Genomic DNA, 26,014 nt, shown 5'->3' with positions numbered 1-26,014 from the left:
CTACCGCACTGACTCTACTGCCCTCTCTCTCCCCACAGACCCCGCAGTCACCCCACCACCCGCTCCCTCCCACAGACCAATCTCTCCCCACACTTCACCACCGCCCCGCTCTCTCCCCACAGACAAATCTCTCCCAACACTGACCCCACCGCCACTCTCTCTCCCCACAGCCCATACACTGACCCCAACGCCCTTCTCTCTCCCCAGAGACCAATCTCTCCCCACTCTGACCCCACCACCCCGTTCTCCGCCACAGACCAATCTCTCCCCACACTGACCCCACTGCCCCTCTCTCTCCCCACAGCCCATACACTGACCCCAACGCCCTGCTCTCTCCTCAGAGACCAATCTCTCCCCACACTGACCCCACCACTCCGCTCTCTACCCACAGACCAATCTCTCCCAACACTGACCACACCGACCCGTTCGCTCCCCACAGCCCCCACACTGACCCCACCGTCGCGCACTCTCCACACAGACCAATCTCTCCCCACACTCACCCGACGACCCCGCTCTCTCCCCACAGACGAATCACTCCCAACACTAACCCCACGGCCCCGCTCTCTCCCCACAGATCAATCTCTCCCCACACTGACCCCACCGCCCCACTCTCACCCCACAGACCAATCTCTCCCCACACTGACCCCACCGCCCCGCTCTCTCCCCACAGACCAATCTCTCCACACACTGACCCCACCGGCCCGCTCTCACCCCACAGACCAATCTCTCCCCACACTGACCCCACCGCCCCGCTCTCTCCCCACAGACCAATCTCTCCCCACACTGACCCCACCGCCCCGCTCTCTCCCCACACTGACCCCACCGCCCCGCTCTCAGCCCACAGACCAATCTCTCCCCACACTGACCCCACCGCCCCGCTCTCTCCCCACAGACCAATCTCTCCCCACACTGACCCCACCGCCCCGCTCTCTCCCCACAGACCAATCTCTCTCCACACTGACCCCACCGCCCTACTCTCTGCCCACAGACCACCTCTCCCCACATTGAACCCACCGCCCCGCTCTCTCCCCACAGACCAATGTCTCCCCTCACTGACCCCACCGCGCCGCTCTCTCCCCACAGACCAATCTCTCCCCACACTGACCCCACCGCCCCGCTCTCTCCCCACAGACCAATCTCTCTCCACACTGACCCCACCGCCCTACTCTCTGCCCACAGACCAATATCTCCCCCCACTGACCCCACCGCTCCGCTCTCTCCTCACAGACCAATCTCTCCCCCCACTGACCCCACCGCCCTGCTCTCTCCGCACAGACCCCCTCGCTCCCCACAGGCCCCTCTCTCCCCACAGTCCCCTCTCTCCCCACTGCCCCCTCTCCCCACAGCCCCCTCTCTCCCCACAGCCCCAACAGCCCACTCTCTCCCCACAGATTCCTCTCTCCCCACAACCCCCTCTCTCCCCACAGCCCCCTTTCCCCCCACAGCCTCCTCTGCCCACAGCCTCCTCTGCCCACAGCCTCCTCTGCCCACAGCCTACTCTCCCCACAGCCCCCTCTCCGCACAGCCCCCTCTACCCACAGCCCCCTCTACCCACAGCCCTCTTTCGCCACAGCCCCTACAGTGACCCCACAACCCTGCACTCTCCCACAGACCAATCTCTCCCCACACTTCACCCACGGCCCCGCTCTCTCCCCACAGACAAATCTCTCCCAACACTGACCCCACCGCCCTGCTCTTACCCCTCAGACCAATCTCTCTCCCCACAGCCCCCTCTTTCTCCACAGCCCCCTCTCCCCACAGCCCCCACCGCCCCACTCTATCCCCACAGCCACCACACTGACCCCACACCCCTCCTCTCTACCCACAGGCCCTTCTCCTCACAGCCCCCTCTACCCACAGCCCTCTCTCCCCACAACTCCCACTGCCGCGTTCTCTCCCCAAAGCCAACACTCTGATCCCACTGCCCCCTCTCTCCCTACAGCCCCCACTTTGACTCCAACACTCCCTGTCTCCCCACAGCCCCCACACTGACCCCATCGCCCCCTCTCTTCCCACAACCCCCAACGCACCCCTCTCTCCCCACCGCCCCCCTTTCTCCCCACAGCCCCGTGTCAGCCCCCACACTGACCCCACTGCTCCGCTCTCTCCCCACAGCTACCGCACTGACTCTACTGCCCTCTCTCTCCCCACAGACCCCGCAGTGACCCCACCACCCGCTCCCTCCCACAGACCAATCTCTCTCCACACTTCACCTACCGCCCCGCTCTCTCCCCACAGACAAATCTCTCCCAACACTGACCCTACCGCCCCTCTCTCTCCCCACAGCCCATACACTGACCCCAACGCGCTGCTCTCTTCCCAGAGACCAATCTCTCCCCACTCTGACCCCACCACCCCGTTCTCCGCCACAGACCAATCTCTCCCCACACTGACGCCACCGCCCCTCTCTCTCCCCACAGCCCATACACTGACCCCAACGCCCTGCTCTCTTCCCAGAGACCAATCTCTCCCCACTCTGACCCCACCACCCCGTTCTCCGCCACAGACCAATCTCTCCCCCCACTGACCCCACCGCCCCGCTCTCTCCCCACAGACCAATCTCTCCCCCCACTGACCCCACCGCCCTGCTCTCTCCGCACAGACCCCCTCGCTCCCCACAGGCCCCTCTCTCCCCACAGTCCCCTCTCTCCCCACTGCCCCCTCTCCCCACAGCCCCCTCTCTCCCCACAGCCCCCTCTCCCAACAGCCCCCTCTCTCCCCACATATCCCTCTCTCCCCACAACCCCCTCTCTCCCTACAGCCCCCTTTCTCCCCACAGCCTCCTCTGCCCACAGCCTCCTCTGCCCACAGCCTACTCTCCCCACAGCCCCCTTTTTGCACAGCCCCCTCTCCCCACAGCCCCCACCGCCTCACTCTCTCCCTACAGCCACCACACTGACCCCACAACCATCCTCTCTCCGTACAACCCCCTCTCTCCCCACAGCCCCCTCTCTCCCCACAGCCCCCTCTCTCCCCACAGCCCCCTCTCTCCCCACAGCCCCCTCTCTCCCCACAGACCCCTTTCTCCCCACAGTCCCCTCTCCCCACAGCCCCCACCGCCTCACTCTGTCCCCACAGTCCCCAAACTGACCCCACCGTCCCTCTCTCTCCCCACAGTCACCTCTCTCCTCACTGCCCCCTCTCCCCACAGCCCCCTCTCTCCCCACAGCCCCCTCTCCCAACAGCCCCCTATCTCCCCACAGATCCCTCTCTCCCCACAACCCCCTCTCTCCCCACAGCCCCCTTTCTCCCCACAGCCCCCTTTCCCCCCAAAGCCTCCTCTGCCCACAGCCTCCTCTGCCCACAGCCTACTCTCCCCACAGCCCCCTCTCCCCACAGCCCCCTCTCCCCACAGCCCCCTCTACCCACAGCCCCCTCTACCCACAGCCCCCTCTACCCACAGCCCTCTTTCGCCACAGCCCCTACAGTGACCCCACAACCCTGCACTCTCCCACAGACCAATCTCTCCCCACACTTCACCCACGGCCCCGCTCTCTCCCCACAGACAAATCTCTCCCAACACTGACCCCACCGCCACTCTCTCTCCCCACAGCCCATACACTGACCCCAACGCCCTGCTCTCTTCCCAGAGACCAATCTCTCCCCACTCTGACCCCACCATCCAGCTCTCTACCCACAGACCAATCTATCCCAACACTGACCACACCGACCCGCTCGCTCCCCACAGCCCCCACACTGACCCCACCGCCCCGCACTCTCTCCGCAGACCAATCTCTCCCAACACTAACCCCACCGCCCCGCTCTCTCCCCACAGCCAATCTCTCCCCATACTGACACCACCGCCCCGCTCTCTCCCCACAGACCAATCTCTCCCCACACTGACCCCACCGCCCCGCTCTCTCCCCACAGACCAATCTCTCCCCACACTGACCCCACCGCCCCGCTCTCTCCCCACAGACCAATCTCTCCCCACACTGACCCCACCGCCCCGCTCTCTCCCCACAGACCAATCTCTCGCCACACTGACCCCACCGCCCCGCTCTCACCCCACAGACAATCTCTCCCCCCACTGATCCCACCGCCCCGCTATCTCCCCACAGACCAATCTCTCCCCCCACTGATACCACCGCCCCGCACTCTCCCCACAGACCAATCACTCACCCCACTGCACCGCTATCTCCCCACAGACCAATCTCTCCCCCCACTGATCCCACCGCCCCGCACTCTCCACACAAACCAATCTCTCCCCACACTCACCCAACGACCTCGCTCTCTCCCCACAGACCAATCTCTCCCAACACTAACCCCACCGCCCCGCTCTCTCCCCACAGACCAATCTCTCCCCACACTGACCCCACCGCCCCACACTCTCCCCACAGACCAATCTCTCCCCACAATGACCCCCCGCCCCGCACTCTCCCCACAGACCAATCACTCACCCCACTACCCCGCTATCTCCCCACAGACCAATCTCTCCCCCCACTGATCCCACCACCCCGCACTCTCCCCACAGACCAATCTCTCCCCCCACTGACCCCACCGCCCCACTCTCTCCCCACAGACCAATCTCTCCCCACACTGACCCCACCGCCCCGCTCTCTTCCCCACAGACAAATCTCTCCCCCCACTGACCCCACCGCTCCGCTCTCTCCCCACAGACCAATCTCTCCCCACACTGACCCCACCGCCCCGCTCTCTCCCCACATAGCAATCTCTCCCTCCACTGACACCACCGCCCCGCACTCTCCCCACAGACCAATCTCTCCCCACACTGACCCCACCGCCCCACTCTCTCCCCACAGCCCCCTCTCTCCCCACAGCCCCCTCTCTCCCCACAGCCACCTCCCTCCCCACAGCCCCCACTGTCCCCACAGCCCCCTCTCTCCCCACAGCCCCCTCTCTCCCCACAGCCCCCTCTATCCCCACAGTCCCCTCTCTCCCCACAGCACCCTCTCTCCCCATAGCCCCCTCTCCCCACAGCCCCCACCGCCCCACTCTATCCCCACAGCCACCACACTGACCCCACACTCCTCCTCTCTCCCCACAGGCCCTTCTCCTCACAGCCCCCTCTACCCACAGCCCTCTCTCCCCACAACTCCCACCGCCGCGTTCTCTCCACCAACCCAACACTCTGATCCCACTGCCCCCTCTCTCCCTACAGCCCCAACGCTGACTCCACCACTCCCTCTCCCCACAGCCCCCACACTGACCCCATCGCCCCCTCTCTTCCCAGAACCCCCACTGCACCCCTCTCTCCCCACCGCCCTCCTTTCTCCCCACAACCCCGTGTCAGCCCCCACACTGACCCTACTGCTCCGCTCTCTCCCCACAGCTACTGCACTGACTCTACTGCCCTCTCTCTCCCCACAGACCCCGCAGTGACCCCACCACCCGCTCCATTCCACAGACCAATCTCTCCCCACACTTCACCCACACCCCCGCTCTCTCCCCACAGACCAATCTCTCCCCCCACTGACCCCACCGCTCCGCTCTCTCCCCACAGAGCAATCTCTCCCTCCACTGACACCACCGCCCCGCTCTCTCCCCACAGACCAATCTCTCCCCACACTGATCCCACCGCCCCGCACTCTCCCCACAGACCAATCACTCACCCCACTGCCCCGCTATCTCCCCACAGACCAATCTCTCCCCCCACTGATCCCACCGCCCCGCACTCTCCACACAAACCAATCTCTCCCCACACTCACCCAACGACCCCGCTCTCTCCCCACAGACCTATCTCTCCCAACACTAACCCCACGGCCCCGCTCTCTCCCCACAGACCAATATCTCCCCACACTGACCCCACCGCCCCACTCTCTCCCCACAGACCAATCTCTCCCCACAATGACCCCCCGCCCCGCTCTCTCCCCACAGACCAATCTCTCCCCCCACTGATCCCACCGCCCCGCACTCTCCCCACAGACCAATCACTCACCCCACTGCCCCGCTATCTCCCCACAGACCAATCTCTCCCCCCACTGATCCCACCGCCCCGCACTCTCCCCACAGACCAATCTCTCCCCCCACTGACCCCACCGCCCCACTCTCTCCCCACAGACCAATCTCTCCCCACACTGACCCCACCGCCCCGCTCTCTCTCCGAAGACCAATCTCTCCCCACACTGACCCCACAGCCCCTCTCTCTCCCCACAGGCCCTTCTCCTCACAGCCCCCTCTACCCACAGCCCTCTCTCCCCACAACTCCCACCGCCGCGTTCTCTCCCCAAAGCCAACACTCTGATCGCACTGCCCCCTCTCTCCCTACAGCCCCCACGCTGACTCCACCACTCCCTCTCTCCCCACAGCCCCCACACTGACCCCATCGCCCCCTCTCTTCCCAGAACCCCCACTGCACCCCTCTCTCCCCACCGCCCTCCTTTCTCCCCACAGCCCCGTGTCAGCCCCCACACTGACCCCACTGCTCCGCTCTCTCCCCACAGCAACCGCACTGACTCTACTGCCCTCTCTCTCACCACAGTCCCCGCAGGGACCCCACCACCCGCTCCCTCCCACAGACCAATCTCTCCCCACACTTCACCCACCGCCCCGCTCTCTCCCCACAGACAAATCTCTCCCAACACTGACCCCTCCGACCCTCTCTCTCCCCACAGCCCATACACTGACCCCAACGCCCCGCTCTCTCCCCGAAAACAAATCTCTCCCCACACTGACCCCACAGCCCCGCACTCTCCCCACAGAAAAATCTCTCCCAACACTGACCCCAACGCTCCTCTCTCTCCCCACAGCCCCTTCACTGACCCCAACGCCACGCTCTCTCCCCACAGACAAATCTCTCCCAACACTGACCACACTGCCCCGCTCTCTCCCCACAGACCAATCTCTCCCCACACTGACCCCACTGCCCCGCACTCTCCCCACAGGCCAATCTCTCCCCACTCTGACCCCACCACCCCATTCTCCGCCACAGAACAATCCCTCACCACACTGTCCCCCCCGCCCCTCTCTCTCCCCACAGCCCCTACACTGAACCCAACGCCCTGCTCCCTCCCCACAGACCAATCTCTTCCCACACTGACCCCACCACCCCGCTCTCTCCCCACAGACCTATCTCTCCCAACACTGACCTCACCGACCCGCTCGCTCCCCACAGCCCCAACACTGACCCCACCGTCCCGCACTCTCCACACAAATCAATCTCTCCCCACACTCACCCCATGACCCCGCTCTCTCCCCACAGACCAATCTCTCCCCACACTTCACTCACCGCCCCGCTCTCTCCCCACAGACAAATCTCTCCCAACACTGACCCACCGCCCCACTCTCTCCCCTCAGACCAATCTCTCACCACACTGACCCCACTGCCCCGCTCTCTCCCCGAAGACCAATCTCTCCCCACACTGACCCCACTTCCCCGCTCTCTCCCCGAAGACCAATCTCTCGCCACACTGACCCCTCAGACCCGCTCTCTCCCCACAGAAAAATCTCTCCCAACACTGACCCCACCGCCCCTCTCTCTCCCCACAGCCCCTACACTGACCCCAACGCCCCGCTCTATCCCCACAGACCAATCTCTCCCCACACTGACCCCACCATCCAGCTCTCTACCCACAGACCAATCTATCCCAACACTGACCACACCGACCCGCTCGCTCCCCACAGCCCCCACACTGACCCCACCGCCCCGCACTCTCTCCGCAGACCAATCTCTCCCCACACTGACCCCACTGCCCCGCTCTCTCCCCACAGACCAATCTCTCCCCACACTGACCCCACTGCCCCGCACTCTCCCCACAGACCAATCTCTCCCCACTCTGATCCCACCACCCCGTTCTCCGCCACAGACCAATCTCTCCCCAGACTGACCCCACCGCCCCTCTCTCTCCCCACAGCCCCTACACTGACCCCACCGCCCCGCTCTCTCCCCACAGACCAATCTCTCCACCCACTGATCCCACCGCCCCGCACTCTCACCACAGACCAATCACTCACCCCACTGCCCCGCTATCTCCCCACAGACCAATCTCTCCCCCCACTGATCCCACCGCCCCGCACTCTCCCCACAGACCAATCTCTCCCCCCACTGACCCCACCGCCCCACTCTCTCCCCACAGACCAATCTCCCTCCACACTGACCCCACCCCCCTGCTCTCTCCCCACAGACCAATCTCTCCCCCCACTGACCCCACCGCTCCGCTCTCTCCCCACAGACCAATCTCTCCCCCCACTGACCCCACCACCCCGCTCTCTCCCCTCAGAGCAATATCTCCCTCCACTGAAACCACCGCACCGCTCTCTCCCCACAGCCCCCTCTCTCCCCACAGCCCCCTCTCTCCCCACAGCCCCCTCCCTCCCCACAGTCCTCTCTCTCCCCACAGCACCCTCTCTCCCCACAGCCCCCTCTCCCCACAGCCCCCACCGCCCCACTCTATCCGCACAGGCACCACACTGATCCCACACCCCTCCTCTCTCCCCACAGGCCCTTCTCCTCACAGCCCCCTCTACCCACAGCCCTCTCTCCCCACAACTCCCACCGCCGCGTTCTCTCCCCAAAGCCAACACTCTGATCCCACTGCCCCCTCTCTCCCTACAGTCCCCACGCTGACTCCACCACTCCCTCTCTACCCACAGCCCCCACACTGAACCCATCGCCCCCTCTCTACCCATAACCCCCACCGCACCCCTCTCTCCCCACCGCCCTCCTTTCTCCCCACAGCCCCGTGTCAGCCCCCACACTGACCCCACTGCTCAGCTCTCTCCCCACAGCTACTGCACTGACTCTACTGCCCTCACTCTCCCCACAGACCCCGCAGTGACCCCACCACCCGCTCCCTCCCACAGACCAATCTCTCCCCACACTTCAACCACCGCCCCGCTCTCTCCCCACAGACAAATCTCTTCCAACACTGACCCCACCGCCCCTCTCTCTCCCCACAGCCCATACACAGACCCCAACGCCCTGCTCTCTCCCCAGAGACCAATCTCTCCCCACTTTGACCCCGCCACCCCGTTCTCCGCCACAGACCAATCTCTCCCCACACTGACCCCACTGCCCCGCTCGCTCCCCACAGCCCCCACACTGACCCCACCGCCCCGCACTCTCTCCGCAGACCAATCTCTCCCCACACTGACCCCACTGCCCCACTCTCTCCCCACGACCAATCTCTCCCCGCACTGACCCCACCGCCCCGCTCTCTCCCCACAGACCAATCTCTACCCCCACTGACCCCACCGCCCGCTCTCTCCCCACAGACCAATCTTTCCCCCCACTGATCCCACCGCCCCGCACTCTCCCCACAGACCAATCACTCACCCCACTGCCCCGCTATCTCCGCACAGACCAATCTCTCCCCCCACTGATCCCACCGCCCCGCACTCTCTACACAAACCAATCTCTCCCCACACTCAGCGCACGACCCCGCTCTCTCCCCACACACCAATCTCTCCCAACACTAACCCCACCGCCCCGCTCTCTCCCCACAGCCAATCTCTCCCCATACTGACACCACCGCCCCGCTCTCTCCCCACAGACCAATCTCTCCCCACACTGACCCCACCGCCCCGCTCTCTCCCCACAGACCAATCTCTCCCCACACTGACCCCACCGCCCCGCTCTCTCCCCACAGACCAATCTCTCGCCACACTGACCCCACCGCCCCGCTCTCACCCCACAGACAATCTCTCCCCCCACTGATCCCACCGCCCCGCACTCTCCCCACAGACCAATCACTCACCCCACTGCCCCGCTATCTCCCCACAGACCAATCTCTCCCAACACTAACCCCACCGCCCCGCTCTCTCCCCACAGACCAATCTCTCCCCACACTGACCCCACCGCCCCACACTCTCCCCACAGACCAATCTCTCCCCACAATGACCCCCCGCCCCGCACTCTCCCCACAGACCAATCACTCACCCCACTACCCCGCTATCTCCCCACAGACCAATGTCTCCCCCCACTGATCCCACCGCCCCGCACTCTCCCCACAGACCAATCTCTCCCCCCACTGACCCCACTGCCCCACTCTCTCCCCACAGACCAATCTCTCCCCACACTGACCCCACCGCCCCGCTCTCTTCCCCACAGACCAATCTCTCCCCCCACTGACCCCACCGCTCCGCTCTCTCCCCACAGCACCCTCTCTCCCCATAGCCCCCTCTCCCCACAGCCCCCACCGCCCCACTCTATCCCCACAGCCACCACACTGACCCCACACTCCTCCTCTCTCCCCACAGGCCCTTCTCCTCACAGCCCCCTCTACCCACAGCCCTCTCTCCCCACAACTCCCACCGCCGCGTTCTCTCCACCAACCCAACACTCTGATCCCACTGCCCCCTCTCTCCCTACAGCCCCAACGCTGACTCCACCACTCCCTCTCTCCCCACAGCCCCCACACTGACCCCATCGCCCCCTCTCTTCCCACAACCCCCACCGCACCACTCTCTCCCCACCGCCCTCCTTTCTCCCCACAGCCCTGTGTCAGCCCCCACACTGACCCTACTGCTCCGCTCTCTCTCCACAGCTACTGCACTGACTCTACTGCCCTCTCTCTCCCCACAGACCCCGCAGTGACCCCACCACCCGCTCCCTCCCACAGACCAATCTCTCCCCACACTTCACCCACACCCCCGATCTCTCCCCACAGACCAATCTCTCCCCCCACTGACCCCACCGCTCCGCTCTCTCCCCACAGAGCAATCTCTCCCTCCACTGACACCACCGCCCCGCTCTCTCCCCACAGACCAATCTCTCCCCACACTGATCCCACCGCCCCGCACTCTCCCCACAGACCAATCACTCACCCCACTGCCCCGCTATCTCCCCACAGACCAATCTCTCCCCCCACTGATCCCACCGCCCCGCACTCTCCACACAAACCAATCTCTCCCCACACTCACCCAACGACCCAGCTCTCTCCCCACAGACCTATCTCTCCCAACACTAACCCCACGGCCCCGCTCTCTCCCCACAGACCAATATCTCCCCACACTGACCCCACCGCCCCACTCTCTCCCCACAGACCAATCTCTCCCCACAATGACCCCCCGCCCCGCTCTCTCCCCACAGACCAATCTCTCCCCCCACTGATCCCACCGCCCCGCACTCTCCCCACAGACCAATCACTCACCCCACTGCCCCGCTATCTCCCCACAGACCAATCTCTCCCCCCACTGATCCCACCGCCCCGCACTCTCCCCACAGACCAATCTCTCCCCCCACTGACCCCACCGCCCCACTCTCTCCCCACAGACCAATCTCTCCCCACACTGACCCCACCGCCCCGCTCTCTCTCCGAAGACCAATCTCTCCCCACACTGACCCCACAGCCCCTCTCTCTCCCCACAGGCCCTTCTCCTCACAGCCCCCTCTACCCACAGCCCTCTCTCCCCACAACTCCCACCGCCGCGTTCTCTCCCCAAAGCCAACACTCTGATCGCACTGCCCCCTCTCTCCCTACAGCCCCCACGCTGACTCCACCACTCCTTCTCTCCCCACAGCCCCCACACTGACCCCATCGCCCCCTCTCTTCCCAGAACCCCCACTGCACCCCTCTCTCCCCACCGCCCTCCTTTCTCCCCACAGCCCCGTGTCAGCCCCCACACTGACCCCACTGCTCCGCTCTCTCCCCATAGCAACCGCACTGACTCTATTGCCCTCTCTCTCACCACAGTCCCCGCAGGGACCCCACCACCCGCTCCCTCCCACAGACCAATCTCTCCCCACACTTCACCCACCGCCCCGCTCTCTCCCAACAGACAAATCTCTCCCAACACTGACCCCTCCGACCCTCTCTCTCCCCACAGCCCATACACTGACCCCAACGCCCCGCTATCTCCCCGAAAACAAATCTCTCCCCACACTGACCCCACAGCCCAGCACTCTCCCCACAGAAAAATCTCTCCCAACACTGACCCCAACGCTCCTCTCTCTCCCCACAGCCCCTTCACTGACCCCAATGCCACGCTCTCTCCCCACAGACAAATCTCTCCCAACACTGACCACACTGCCCCGCTCTCTCCCCACAGACCAATCTCTCCCCACACTGACCCCACTGCCCCGCACTCTCCCCACAGGCCAATCTCTCCCCACTCTGACCCCACCACCCCATTCTCCGCCACAGACCAATCCCTCACCACACTGTCCCCCCCGCCCCTCTCTCTCCCCACAGCCCCTACACTGAACCCAACGCCCTGCTCTCTCCCCACAGACCAATCTCTTCCCACACTGACCCCACCACCCCGCTCTCTCCCCACAGACCTATCTCTCCCAACACTGACCTCACCGACCCGCTCGCTACCCACAGCCCCAACACTGACCCCACCGTCCCGCACTCTCCACACAAATCAATCTCTCCCCACACTCACCCCACGACCCCGCTCTCTCCCCACAGACCAATCTCTCCCCACACTTCACCCACCGCCCCGCTCTCTCCCCACAGACAAATCTCTCCCAACACTGACCCACCGCCCCACTCTCTCCCCTCAGACAAATCTCTCACCACACTGACCCCACTGCCCCGCTCTCTCCCCGAAGACCAATCTCTCCCCACACTGACCCCACTTCCCCGCTCTCTCCCCGAAGACCAATCTCTCGCCACACTGACCCCTCAGACCCGCTCTCTCCCCACAGAAAAATCTCTCCCAACACTGACCCCACCGCCCCTCTCTCTCCCCACAGCCCCTACACTGACCCCAACGCCCCGCTCTATCCCCACAGACCAATCTCTCCCCACACTGACCCCACCATCCAGCTCTCTACCCACAGACCAATCTATCCCAACACTGACCACACCGACCCGCTCGCTCCCCACAGCCCCCACACTGACCCCACCGCCCCGCACTCTCTCCGCAGACCAATCTCTCCCCACACTGACCCCACTGCCCCGCTCTCTCCCCACAGACCAATCTCTCCCCACACTGACCCCACTGCCCCGCACTCTCCCCACAGACCAATCTCTCCCCACTCTGATCCCACCACCCCGTTCTCCGCCACAGACCAATCTCTCCCCAGACTGACCCCACCGCCCCTCTCTCTCCCCACAGCCCCTACACTGACCCCACCGCCCCGCTCTCTCCCCACAGACCAATCTCTCCACCCACTGATTCCACCGCCCCGCACTCTCACCACAGACCAATCACTCACCCCACTGCCCCGCTATCTCCCCACAGACCAATCTCTCCCCCCACTGATCCCACCGCCCCGCACTCTCCCCACAGACCAATCTCTCCCCCCACTGACCCCACCGCCCCACTCTCTCCCCACAGACCAAACTCCCTCCACACTGACCCCACCCCACTGCTCTCTCCCCACAGACCAATCTCTCCCCCCACTGACCCCACCGCTCCGCTCTCTCCCCACAGACCAATCTCTCCCCCCACTGACCCCACCACCCCGCTCTCTCCCCTCACAGCAATATCTCCCTCCACTGAAACCACCGCACCGCTCTCTCCCCACAGCCCCCTCTCTCCCCACAGCCCACTCTCTCCCCACAGCCCCCTCCCTCCCCACAGTCCTCTCTCTCCCCACAGCACCCTCTCTCCCCACAGCCCCCTCTCCCCACAGCCCCCACCGCCCCACTCTATCCGCACAGCCACCACACTGATCCCACACCCCTCCTCTCTCCCCACAGGCCCTTCTCCTCACAGCCCCCTCTACCCACAGCCCTCTCTCCCCACAACTCCCACCGCCGCGTTCTCTCCCCAAAGCCAACACTCTGATCCCACTGCCCCCTCTCTCCCTACAGCCCCCACGCTGATTCCACCACACCCTCTCTCCCCACAGCCCCCACACTGACCCCATTGCCCCCTCTCTTCCCACAACTCCCACCGCACCCCTCTCTCCCCACCGCCCTCCTTTCTCCCCACAGCCCCGTGTCAGCCCCCACACTGACCCCACTGCTCCACTCTCTCCCCACAGACCCCGCAGTGACCCCACCACCCGCTCCCTCCCACAGACCAATCTCTCCCAACACTGACCACACCGACCCGCTCGCTCCCCACAGCCCCCACACTGACCCCACCACCCCGCACTATCTCCGCAGACCAATCTCTCTCCACACTGACCCCACTGCCCCGCACTCTCCCCACAGACCAATCTCTCCCCACACTGACCCCACTGCCCCGCACTCTCCCCACAGACCAATCTCTCCCCTCTCTGAACCCACCACCCCGTTCTCCGCCACAGACAAATCTCTCCCCACACTGACCCCAGCGCCCCTCTCTCTCCCCACAGCCCCTACACTGACCCCAACGCCCTGCTCTCTCCCCACAGACCAATCTCTCCCCACACTGACCCCACCACCCCTCTCTCTCCCCACAGACCAATCTCTCCCAACACTAACCCCACCGCCCCGCTCTCTCCCCACAGACCAATCTCTCCCCACACTGACCCCACCACCCCGCTCACTACCCACAGACCAATCTCTCCCCACACTGTCCCCACCGCCCCGCTCTCTGCCCACAGATCAATCTCTCTCCACACTGACCCCACCGCCCCGCTCTCTCCCCACAGACCAATCTCTCCCCACACTGACCCCACCGCCCCGCTCTCTCCCCACAGACCAATCTCTTTCCACACTGACACCACCGCCCCGCTCTCTCCCCACAGACCAATCTCTCCCCACACTGACCCCACCGCCCCGCTCTCACCCCACAGACCAATCTCTCCCCCCACTGATCCCACCGCCCCGCACTCTCCGCACAGACCAATCACTCACCCCACTGCCCCGCTATCTCCCCACAGACCAATCTCTCCCCCCATTGATCCCACCGCCACGCACTCTCCCCACAGACCAATCACTCACCCCACTGCCCCGCTATCTCCCCACAGACCAATCTCTCCCCCCACTGATCCCACCGCCCCGCAATCTCCACACAAACCAATCTCTCCCCACACTCACCCAACGACCTCGCTCTCTCCCCACAGACCAATCTCTCCCAACACTAACCCCACCGCCCCGCTCTCTCCCCACAGACCAATCTCTCCCCACACTGACCCCACCGCCCCACACTCTCCCCACAGACCAATCTCTCCCCACAATGACCCCCCGCCCCGCACTCTCCCCACAGACCAATCACTCACCACACTGCCCCGCTATCTCCCCACAGACTAATCTCTACCCCCACTGATCCCACCGCCCCGCACTCTCCCCACAGACCAATCTCTCCCCCCACTGACCCCACCGCCCCACTCTCTCCCCACAGACCAATCTCTCCCCACACTGACCCCTCCGCCCCGCTCTCTTCCCCACAGACCAATCTCTAACCACACTGACCCCACCGCCCCGCTCTCTCCCCACAGACCAATCTCTCTCCACACTGACCCCAACCCCCAGCTCAATCCCCACAGACAAATCTCTCCCCCCACTGACCCCACCGCTCCGCTCTCTCCCCACAGACCAATCTCTCCCCCCACTGTCCCCACCGCCCCGCTCTCTCCCCACAGAGCAATCTCTCCCTCCACTGACACCACTGCCCCGCACTCTCCCCACAGACCAATCTCTCCCCACACTGACCCCAACGCCCCACTCTCTCCCCACAGCTCCCTCTCTCCCCACAGCCCCCTCTCTCCCCACAGCCCCCTCCCTCCCCACAGCCCCCAATCTCCCCACAGCCCCCTCTCTCCCCACAGCCCCCTCCCTCCCCACAGTCCCCTCTCTCCCCACAGCCCCCACTCTCCCCATAGCCCCCTCTCCCCACAGCCCCCACGCCCCACTCTATCCCCACAGCCACCACACTGACCCCACACTCCTCCTCTTTCCCCACAGGCCCTTCTCCTCACAGCCCCCTCTACCCACAGCCCTCTCTCCCCACAACTCCCACCGCCGCGTCCTCTCCACAAACCCAACAATCTGATCCCACTGCCCCCTCTCTCCCTACAGCCCCCACGCTGACTCCACCACTCCCTCTCTCCCCACAGCCCCCACACTGACGCCATCGCCCCCTCTCTTCCCACAACCCCCACCGCACCCCTCTCTCCCCACCGCCCTCCTTTCTCCCCACAGCCCCGTGTCAGCCCCCACACTGACCCCACTGCTCCGCTCTCTCCCCACAGCTACCGCACTGACTCTACTGCCCTCTCTCTCCCCACAGACCCCGCAGTGACCCCACCACCCGCTCCCTCCCACAGACCAATCTCTCCCCACACTGCACCCACCCCCCCGCTCTCTCCCCACAGACCAATCTCTCCCCACACTGACCACACCGCTCCGCTCTCTCCCCACAGAGCAATCTCTCCCTCCACTGACACCACCGCCCCGCTCTATCCCCACAGACCAATCTCTCCCCACACTGATCCCACCGCTCCGCACTCTCCCAACAGACCAATCACTCACCCCACTGCCCCTCTCTCTCCCCACAGCCCCTACACTGACCCCAACGCCCCGCTCTATCCCCACAGACCAATCTCTCCCCACACTGACCCCACCATCCAGCTCTCTACCCACAGACCAATCTATCCCAACACTGACCACACCGACCCGCTCGCTCCCCACAGCCCCCACACTGACCCCACCGCCCCGCACTCTCTCCGCAGACCAATCTCTCCCCACACTGACCCCACTGCCCCGCTCTCTCCCCACAGACCAATCTCTCCCCACACTGACCCCACTGCCCCGCACTCTCCCCACAGACCAATCTCTCCCCACTCTGATCCCACCACCCCGTTCTCCGCCACAGACCAATCTCTCCCCAGACTGACCCCACCGCCCCTCTCTCTCCCCACAGCCCCTACACTGACCCCACCGCCCCGCTCTCTCCCCACAGACCAATCTCTCCACCCACTGATCCCACCGCCCCGCACTCTCACCACAGACCAATCACTCACCCCACTGCCCCGCTATCTCCCCACAGACCAATCTCTCCCCCCACTGATCCCACCGCCCCGCACTCTCCCCACAGACCAATCTCTCCCCCCACTGACCCCACCGCCCCACTCTCTCCCCACAGACCAATCTCTCCCCCCACTGACCCCACCGCTCCGCTCTCTCCCCACAGACCAATCTCTCCCCCCACTGACCCCACCACCCCGCTCTCTCCCCTCACAGCAATATCTCCCTCCACTGAAACCACCGCACCGCTCTCTCCCCACAGCCCCCTCTCTCCCCACAGCCCACTCTCTCCCCACAGAGGGATCTCTCCCTCCACTGACACCACTGCCCCGCACTCTCCCCACAGACCAATCTCTCCCCACACTGACCCCAACGACCCACTCTCTCCCCACAGCTCCCTCTCTCCCCACAGCCCCCTCTCTCCCCACAGCCCCCTCCCTCCCCACAGCCCCCAATCTCCCCACAGCCCCCTCTCTCCCCACAGCCCCCTCTCTCCCCACAGCCCCCTCCCTCCCCACAGTCCCCTCTCTCCCCACAGCCCCCACTCTCCCCATAGCCCCCTCTCCCCACAGCCCCCACACTGACCCCACACTCCTCCTCTTTCCCCACAGGCCCTTCTCCTCACAGCCCCCTCTACCCACAGCCCTCTCTCCCCACATCTCCCACCGCCGTGTCCTCTCCACAAACCCAACAATCTGATCCCACTGCCCCCTCTCTCCCTACAGACCCCACGCTGACTCCACCACTCCCTCTCTCCCCACAGCCCCCACACTGACGCCATCGCCCCCTCTCTTCCCACAACCCCCACCACACCCCTCTCTCCCCACCGCCCTCCTTTCTCCCCACAGCCCCGTGTCAGCCCCCACACTGACCCCACTGCTCCGCTCTCTCCCCACAGCTACCGCACTGACTCTACTGCCCTCTCTCTCCCCACAGACCCCGCAGTGACCCCACCACCCGCTCCCTCCCACAGACCAATCTCTCCCCACACTGCACCCACCCCCCCGCTCTCTCCCCACAGACCAATCTCTCCCCACACTGACCACACCGCTCCGCTCTCTCCCCACAGAGCAATCTCTCCCTCCACTGACACCACCGCCCCGCTCTATCCCCACAGACCAATCTCTCCCCACACTGATCCCACCGCTCCGCACTCTCCCAACAGACCAATCACTCACCCCACTGCCCCGCTATCTCCCCACAGACCAATCTCTCCCCCCACTGATCCCACCGCCCCGCACTCTCCACACAAACCAATCTCTCCCCACACTCACCCAACGACCCCGCTCTCTCCCCACAGACCTATCTCTCCCAACACTAACCCCACGGCCCCGCTCTCTCCCCACAGACCAATATCTCCCCACACTGACCCCACCGCCCCACTCTCTCCCCACAGACCAATCTCTCCCCACAATGACCCCCCGCCCCGCTCTCTCCCCACAGACCAATCTCTCCCCCCACTGATCCCACCGCCCCGCACTCTCCCCACAGACCAATCACTCACCCCACTGCCCCGCTATCTCCCCACAGACTAATCTCTCCCCCCACTGATCCCACCGCCCCGCACTCTGCCCACAGACCAATCTCTCCCCCCACTGACCCCACCGCCCCACTCTCTCCCGACAGACCAATCTCTCCCCACACTGACCCCACCGCCCCGCTCTCTTCCCCACAGACCAATCTCTAACCACACTGACCCCACCGCCCCGCTCTCTCCCCACAGACCAATCTCTCTCCACACTGACCCCACCCCCCAGCTCACTCCCCACAGACCAATCTCTCCCCCCACTGTCCCACCGCCCCGCTCTCTCCCCACAGAGCAATATCTCCCTCCACTGACACCACCGCCCCGCACTCTCCCCACAGACCAATCTCTCCCCACACTGACCCCACCGCCCCACTCTCTCCCCACAGCTCCCTCTCTCCCCACAGCCCCCTCTCTCCCCACAGCCCCCTCCCTCCCCACAGCCCCCAATCTCCCCACAGCCCCCTCTCTCCCCACAGCCCCCTCTCTCCACACAGCCCCCTCCCTCTCCACAGTCCCCTCTCTCCCCACAGCCCCCACTCTCCCCATAGCCCCCTCTCCCCACAGCCCCCACCGCCCCACTCTATCCCCACAGCCACCACACTGACCCCACACTCCTCCTCTTTCCCCACAGGCCCTTCTCCTCACAGCCCCCTCTACCCACAGCCCTCTCTCCCCACAACTCCCACCGCCGCGTTCTCTCCACAAACCCAACACTCTGATCCCACTGCCCCCTCTCTCCCTACAGCCCCCACGCTGATTCCACCACTCCCTCTCTCCCCACAGCCCCCACACTGACCCCATTGCCCCCTCTCTTCCCACAACTCCCACCGCACCCCTCTCTCCCCACCGCCCTCCTTTCTCCCCACAGCCCCGTGTCGGCCCCCACACTGACCCCACAGCCCCGCTCTCTTCCCACAGAAAAATCTCTCCCGACACTGACCCCACCGCCCCTCTCTATCCCCACAGACCAATCTCTCCCCACACTGACCCCACCACCCAGCTCTCTACCCACAGACCAATCTCTCCCAACACTGACCACACCGACCCGCTCGCTCCACACAGCCCCCACACTGACCCCAACGCCCCGCACTCTCTCCGCAGACCAATCTCTCCCCACACTGACCCCACTGCCCCGCACACTCCCCACAGACCAATCTCTCCCCACTCAGACCCCACCACCCCGTTCTCCGCCACAGACCAATCTCTCCCCACACTGACCCCACCTCCCCTCTATCTCCCCACCACAACCTCTCTCCCCACAGCCCCCTCTCTCCCCACAGCCCCCTTTCTCCCCACAGCCCCCTCTCTCCCCACAGCCCCCTCTCTCTCCGCAATCCCCTTTCTGCCCTCAGCCCCCTCTTTCCCCACAGCGCCCTCTTCCCACGGCCCTCTCTCCCCACAACCCGCACCACCCCGCTCTCTCCCCAAAGCCACCACACTGATCCCACCGCCCCCCTCTTCCCACAGCCCCCACACTGACCCCTCCGCCCCCTCTCTCCCCACTGCCCCCAAACAGACGCCGCCACCCCGCTCTCTCCCCACTGCTCCGACACTGACCCCACTGCCCCACTGTCTCCCCACAGCCCCATTCTCTCCCCACAGCCCCACTCTCTCCCCACAGCCCACACTCTGACCCCACCGCCCACCTCTCTCCACACCACCCCCCTCACACCCCACCCCCCTCCTCTCTCCACACAGCCCCCACACTGACTCCACCAACCCCTCACTCCCCACAGCCCCCCTTTCTCCCCACAGACCCGTGTCGTGCCCCACACTGACCCCACCGCCCCGCACTCTCCCCACAGACAAATCTCTCCCAACACTCACCCCACCGCCCCGCTCTCTCTCCACAGACCAATCTCTGCCCACACTGACCCCACCGCCCCACTCTCTCTCCACAGTCCATACACTGACCCCACCGCCCATCTCTCTCCACTCCACCCCCCTCACACCCCACCCCCCTCCTCTCTCCCCACAGCCCCCCTTTCTCCCCACAGCCCCGTGTCAGCCCCCACACTGACCCCACCGCTCCGCTCTCACCCCGCAGTCCCCACACTGACCCCTCCACCCCCTCTCTCCCCACATCCCCCACAATGACCCCACTGCCCCACTCTCTCCCCACAGCCCCATTCTCTCCCCACAGCCCCACTCTCTCCCCACAGCTCACACACTGACTCCACCACCCCGCTCTCTTCCCACAATGACCCCTCCAGCCCGCTTTCTCCCCACAGCCCCTACACTGACGTAACCACCCCCCTCTCGCCACAGCCCACACTCTGATCCCACCGCCCCCCTCTCTCCACACCATCCACCTCTCTCCCCACAGTGCCCTCTCTCCCCACAGCCGCCTCTATCCCCAGAGCCTCCTCTCTCCCCACAATCCCCTCTCTGCCCACAGCCCACTCTTTACCCACAGAGCCCTCTTCCAACAGCCCTCTCTCCACACAACCCCCACCGCAGAGTTCTCTCCCCAGAGCTACCACACTGATCCCACTGCCTCCTCTCTCCCTACAGCCCCCACACTGACTCCACCACCCCGCTCTCTTCCCACAGTCCCCACAATGACCCCACCGGCCCGCTTTCTCCCCACAGCCCCTACACTGACGTAACCACACCCTCTCTCCCCACAGCCCACACTCTGACCCCACCGCCCCCCTTTCTCCACACCACCCACCTCTCACACCACAGCCCTCTTTCTCCCCACAGCCCCCTCTCTCCCCACAGCCCGCTCTCTCCCTACAGCCCCCTCTCTCCCCACAGCCCACACTCTGATCCCAGCACCCCACTTCCTCCACACCTCCCCCCTCTCTCCCCACAGCCCCCTCTCTCCCCACAGCCCCCTCTCTCCACATAGCCCCCACTCCCCCACAATCCCCACTGCCCACAGCCCCCTCGTCCCACAGGCCTCTCTCCCCACAACCCCCACCAGCCCACTCTCTCCCCAAATCCACCACACTGATCCCACTGCCCCCTCTCTCCCACAGACCAATCTCTCCCCATACTGACCCCACCGCCCTGCACTCTCCCCACAGACCAATCTCTCCCCACACTGACCCCACCGTCCCACTCTCTCCCCACAGACCAATCGCTCCCCACACTGACCCCACCGCCCCGCTCTCTCCCCACAGACTCTTCTCTCCACACACTGACCCCACCGCGCTGCTCTCTCTCCACAGACCAATCTCTCCCCACACTGACCCCCACCGCCCTGCTCTCTCCCCACAGACCAATCTCTCTCCACGATGACCTGACCGCCACGCTCTCTCCCCACAGACCAATCTCTCCCCACAGTCCCCACACTGACCCCACCGTCCCTCTCTCTCCCCACAGCCACCACACTGACCCCACCCCCTTCCTCTCTCCCCACAGCCTCCTCTCCTCACAGCCCCATCTACCCACAGTCCCCTCTCCGCACAGCCCCCTCTCCCCCCACAGCCTCCTCTGCCCACAGCCTCCTCTCCCCACAGCCCCCTCTCCCCACAGCGCCCTCTACCCACAGCCCTCTCTCCCCACAATCCCCAACGCCGCGTTCACTCCCCAAAGCTCCCACACTGACCCCACCGCCCCACACTCTCCCCTCAGGCCCCACACTCTCCCCTCAGGCCCCTCTCTCCCAACAGCCCCCTCTCCCTACAGCGGCCACCGCCCGGCTCTCTTCCCACATCAACCACACTGACCCCACCAGCCTCCTCTCTCCCCACAGCCCCCACACTGACCCCACCGCCCATCTCTCTCCACACCACCCCCCTCACACCCCACCCCCCTCCTCTCTCCCCACAGCCCCCACACTGACTCCAACCCCTCTCTCCCCACAGCCCCCCTTTCTCCCCACAGCCCCGTGTCAGCCCCCACACTGACCCCACCGCTCCGCTCTCACCCCGCAGTCCCCACACTGACCCCTCCACCCCCTCTCTCCCCACATCCCCCACAATGACCCCACTGCCCCACTCTCTCCCCACAGCCCCATTCTCTCCCCACAGCCCCACTCTCTCCCCACAGCTCACACACTGACTCCCCTTTCTGCCCTCAGCCCCCTCTTTCCCCACAGCGCCCTCTTCCCACAGCCCTCTCTCCCCACAACCCGCACCACCCCGCTCTCTCCCCAAAGCCACCACACTGATCCCACCGCCCCCCTCTCCCCACAGCCCCCACACTGACCCCTCCGCCCCCTCTCTCCCCACTGCCCCCAAAGAGACGCCGCCACCCCGCTCTCTCCCCACTGCTCCGACACTGACCCCACTGCCCCACTCTCTCCCCACAGCCCCACTCTCTCCCCACAGCTCACACTCTGACCCCACCGCCCACCTCTCTCCACATCACCCCCCTCACACCCCACCCCCGCCTCTCTCCCCACAGCCCCCACACTGACTCCACCAACCCCTCTCTCCCCACAGCCCCCCTTTCTCCCCACAGACCCGTGTCATGCCCCACACTGACCCCACCGCTCCGCTCTCTCCCCACAGTCCCCACACTGACCCCTCCACACTCTCTCTCCCCACAGCCCCCACAATGACCCCAATGCCCCACTCTCTCCCTACAGCTACTGCACTGACCCTACCGCCCTCTCTCTCCCCACAGCCCCCACAGTGACACCCCCCTCTCTCCCCACAGCCCAATCAGCCCCTACACTGATCCCCGTGTCAGTCCCCACACTGATCCCACCGCCCCGCTCTCTCCCTACAGACAAATCTCTCCCAACACTGACCCCACCGCCCCGCTCTCTCCCCACAGACCCTTCTCTCCCCACACTGACCCCACCACCCTGCTCTCTCTCCACAGACCAATCTCTCCCCACACTGACCCCCACCGCCCCGCTCGCTCCCCACAGACCAATCTCTCCCCACGATGATCCGACCGCCACGCTCACTCCCCACAGACCAATCTCTCCCCACAGTCCCCACACTGACCCCCACCGCCCTGCTCTCTCCCCACAGCCACCACACTGACCCCATCCCCTTCCTCTCTCCACACAGGCCCCTCTCTCCCACAGCCTCCTCGCCCCACAGCCCTCTCTCCGCACAGCCCCCTCTCCCCACAGCCCCCTCTCCCCCCACAGCCTCCTCTGCCCACAGCCTCCTCTCCCCACAGCCCCCTCTCCCCACAGCCCCCTCTCCCCACAGCCCCCTCTCCCCACAGCGCCCTCTACCCACAGCCCTCTCTCCCCACAATTCCCAACGCCGCGTTCTCTCCCCAAAGCCACCACATTGATCCCACTGCCCCCTCTCTCCCTACAGTCCCACATTGACCCCACTGAACCCCATCTCACCCCACTGGCCCCAAACTGACACCACCGCCCCGCTCTCTCCCCACAGCCCACACTCTGACCCCACCACCCACCTCTCTCCACACCACCCCACTGACACCCCACCACCCCCTCTCTCCCCACAGCCCAATCAGCTCCTACACTAATCCCACTGCTCCGCTCTCTCCCCACAGCCCCGTGTCAGTCCCCACACTGATCCCACCGCCCCGCTCTCTCCCCACAGACAAATCTCTCCCAACACTGACCCCACCGCCCCGCAATCTCCCCACAGACCCTTCTCTCCCCACACTGACCCCCAGCGCCCCGCTCTCTCACCACAGACCAATCTCTCCCCACGATGACCCGACCGCCACGCTCACTCCCCACAGACCAATCTCTCCCCACAGTCCCCACACTGACCCCCACCGCCCCGCTCTCTCACCACAGACCAATCTCTCCCCACGATGACCCGACCGCCACGGTCTCTCCCCACAGACCAATCTCTCCCCACAGTCCACACACTGACCCCACCGTCCCTCCCTCTCTCGCCAAGGCCCCCACACTGACTCCACCACCCCCCTCTCTCTCCACAGCCCCCACACTGACCCCATCGCCCTGCACCCTCTCTCCCCACGCACCCTCTCTCCCCAAAGCCCCCTCTCTCCCCACAGCCCCCTCTCTCCCCACAGACCCCTCTCTCCCCGCAATCCCCTCTCTGCCCTCAGCCCCCTCTTTCCCCACAGCGCCCTCTTCGCACAGCCCTCTCTCCCCACAACTCGCACCACCCCGCTCTCTCCCCAAAGCCACCACACTGATCCCACCGCCCCCCTCTCCCCACAGCCCCCACACTGACCCCTCCTCCCCCTCTCTCCCCACTGCCCCCAAACAGACGCCGCCACCCCGCTCTCTCCCCACTGCTCCGACACTGACCCCACTGCCCCACTCTCTCCCCACAGCCCCATTCTCTCCCCACAGCCCCACTCTCTCCCCACAGCCCACACTCTGACCCCACCGCCCACCTCTCTCCACACCACCCCCCTCACACACCACCCCCCTCCTCTCTCCACACAGCCCCCACACTGACTCCACCAACCCCTCTCTCCCCACAGCCCCCCTTTCTCCCCACAGCCCCGTGTCACCCCCGCTCCGCTCTCACCCCGCAGTCCCCACACTGACCCCTCCACCCCCTCTCTCCCCACAGCCCCCACAATGACCCCAATGCCCCACTCTCTCTCTACAGATACCGCACTGACCCTACCGCCCTCTCTCTCCCCACAGCACCCACAGTGACACCCACCTCTCTCCCCACAGCCCAATCAGCCCCTACACTGATCCCACTGCTCTGCTCTCTCCCCACAGCCCCGTGTCAGTCCCCACACTGACACCAGCACCCTGCTCTCTCCCACAGCCCCCACTATGACCTCACCGCCACCTTTCTCCCCACTCTGACCTCAGCGCCCCACTCTCTCCCCACAACCCCATCACCCCGCTCTCTCCCCAAAGCCACCACACTGATCCCTCTGCCGCCTCTATCCCTACAGCCCCACACTGACCCCACTGATCCCTCCCTCACCCCACTGGCCCCAAACTGACACCACTGCCCCGCTCTCTCCCCACAGCCCCCACACTGACCCCACCGCCCCACTCTCTCCCCACAGCCCGACTCTCTTCCCATAGCCCCAGTCTCTCCCCACAGCCCCACTCTCTCCCCACAGCCCCCTCTCCCCACAGCCCACTCTACCCACAGCCCCCTCTCCTCCCACAGCCTCCTCTCCCCACAGCCCCCTCTCCCCACAGCCTCCTCTCCCCACAGCCCCCTCTCCCCACAGCCCCCTCTACCCACAGCCCTCTCTCCCCACAACCCCCAACGCCGCGTTCTCTCCCCAAAGCCACCACACTGATCCCACTGCCCCCTCTCTCCCTACAGCCCCACACTGGCCCCACTGATCCCTCCCTCACCCCACTGGCCCCAAACTGACACCACTGCCCCGCTCTCTCCCCACAGCCCCCACACTGACCCCACCGCCCCACTCTCTCCCCACAGCCCGACTCTCTCCCCACAGCCCCACTCTCTCCCCACAGCCCCACTCTCTCCCCACAGCCCCACTCTCTCCCCACAGCCCCTCTCCCTACAGCCCACTCTAACCACAACCCTCTCTCCCCACTACCTCCACCGCCGCGTTCTCTCCCGAAAGCCACCACACTGATCCCACTGCCCCCTCTCTCCCTACAGTGCCCACACTGACCCCACTCACCCCCCTCGCACCCCACAGCCCCCACACTGACCCCATCGCCCTCTCTCTTCCCACAACACGCACCGCCTCCTCTCTCCCCACCGCACCCTCTCTCCCCACAGCCCCCTCTCTCCCCACAGCCCCCTCTCTCCACACAATCCCCTCTCTGCCCTCAGCCCCCTCTTTCCCCACAGCACCCTCTTCCAACAGCCCACTCTCTCCACAACCCGCACCACCCCGCTCTCTCCCCAAAGCCACC

General features: G+C 65.2%; 2 protein-coding genes across 2 annotated transcripts in view; both read left to right on the top strand.

Annotated features, from left to right (window-relative positions):
• Window positions 1-19,758, top strand: part of LOC138756870 (mucin-2-like) — a 103,331-nt gene extending 83,573 nt beyond the window's left edge. The window contains exons 38-42 of the mRNA XM_069923264.1: window positions 1,462-1,639; window positions 1,981-2,161; window positions 3,292-3,427; window positions 15,842-16,022; window positions 19,650-19,758. Of these exons, the coding sequence (XP_069779365.1) occupies window positions 1,462-1,639; window positions 1,981-2,161; window positions 3,292-3,427; window positions 15,842-16,022; window positions 19,650-19,758 (785 nt within the window). The remainder of the gene's footprint in view (window positions 1-1,461; window positions 1,640-1,980; window positions 2,162-3,291; window positions 3,428-15,841; window positions 16,023-19,649) is intronic.
• Window positions 19,759-20,479: 721 nt separating this feature from the next.
• Window positions 20,480-21,955, top strand: LOC138756869 (uncharacterized). Its single transcript, XM_069923263.1, has 3 exons — window positions 20,480-20,523; window positions 20,678-20,884; window positions 21,610-21,955. The coding sequence occupies exons 1-3, from the start codon at window positions 20,480-20,482 to the stop codon at window positions 21,953-21,955; spliced, it is 597 nt and encodes a 198-aa protein (XP_069779364.1).
• Window positions 21,956-26,014: the final 4,059 nt, after the last annotated feature.

Source organism: Narcine bancroftii, chromosome 3 (assembly GCF_036971445.1).
Source record: "Narcine bancroftii isolate sNarBan1 chromosome 3, sNarBan1.hap1, whole genome shotgun sequence".
Taxonomy (NCBI): Eukaryota; Metazoa; Chordata; class Chondrichthyes; order Torpediniformes; family Narcinidae; genus Narcine; species Narcine bancroftii.
The sequence above is the reverse complement of the archived record's forward strand: the minus strand, read 5'-3'. Positions and strand labels throughout refer to the sequence as shown.

Excerpts from the sequence above, each read along its gene's own strand:
- LOC138756869 (XM_069923263.1), top strand. The coding sequence starts at position 20,480 with ATGACCCCTCCAGCCCGCTTTCTCCCCACAGCCCCTACACTGAC. Across the intron at positions 20,524-20,677 it reads CCCACAGCCCCTACACTGAC|CCCACTCTTTACCCACAGAG; the intron begins GTAACCACCCCC and ends CTCTGCCCACAG. Across the intron at positions 20,885-21,609 it reads CCCACAGCCCCTACACTGAC|CCACCACACTGACCCCACCC; the intron begins GTAACCACACCC and ends CTCTCCCCACAG.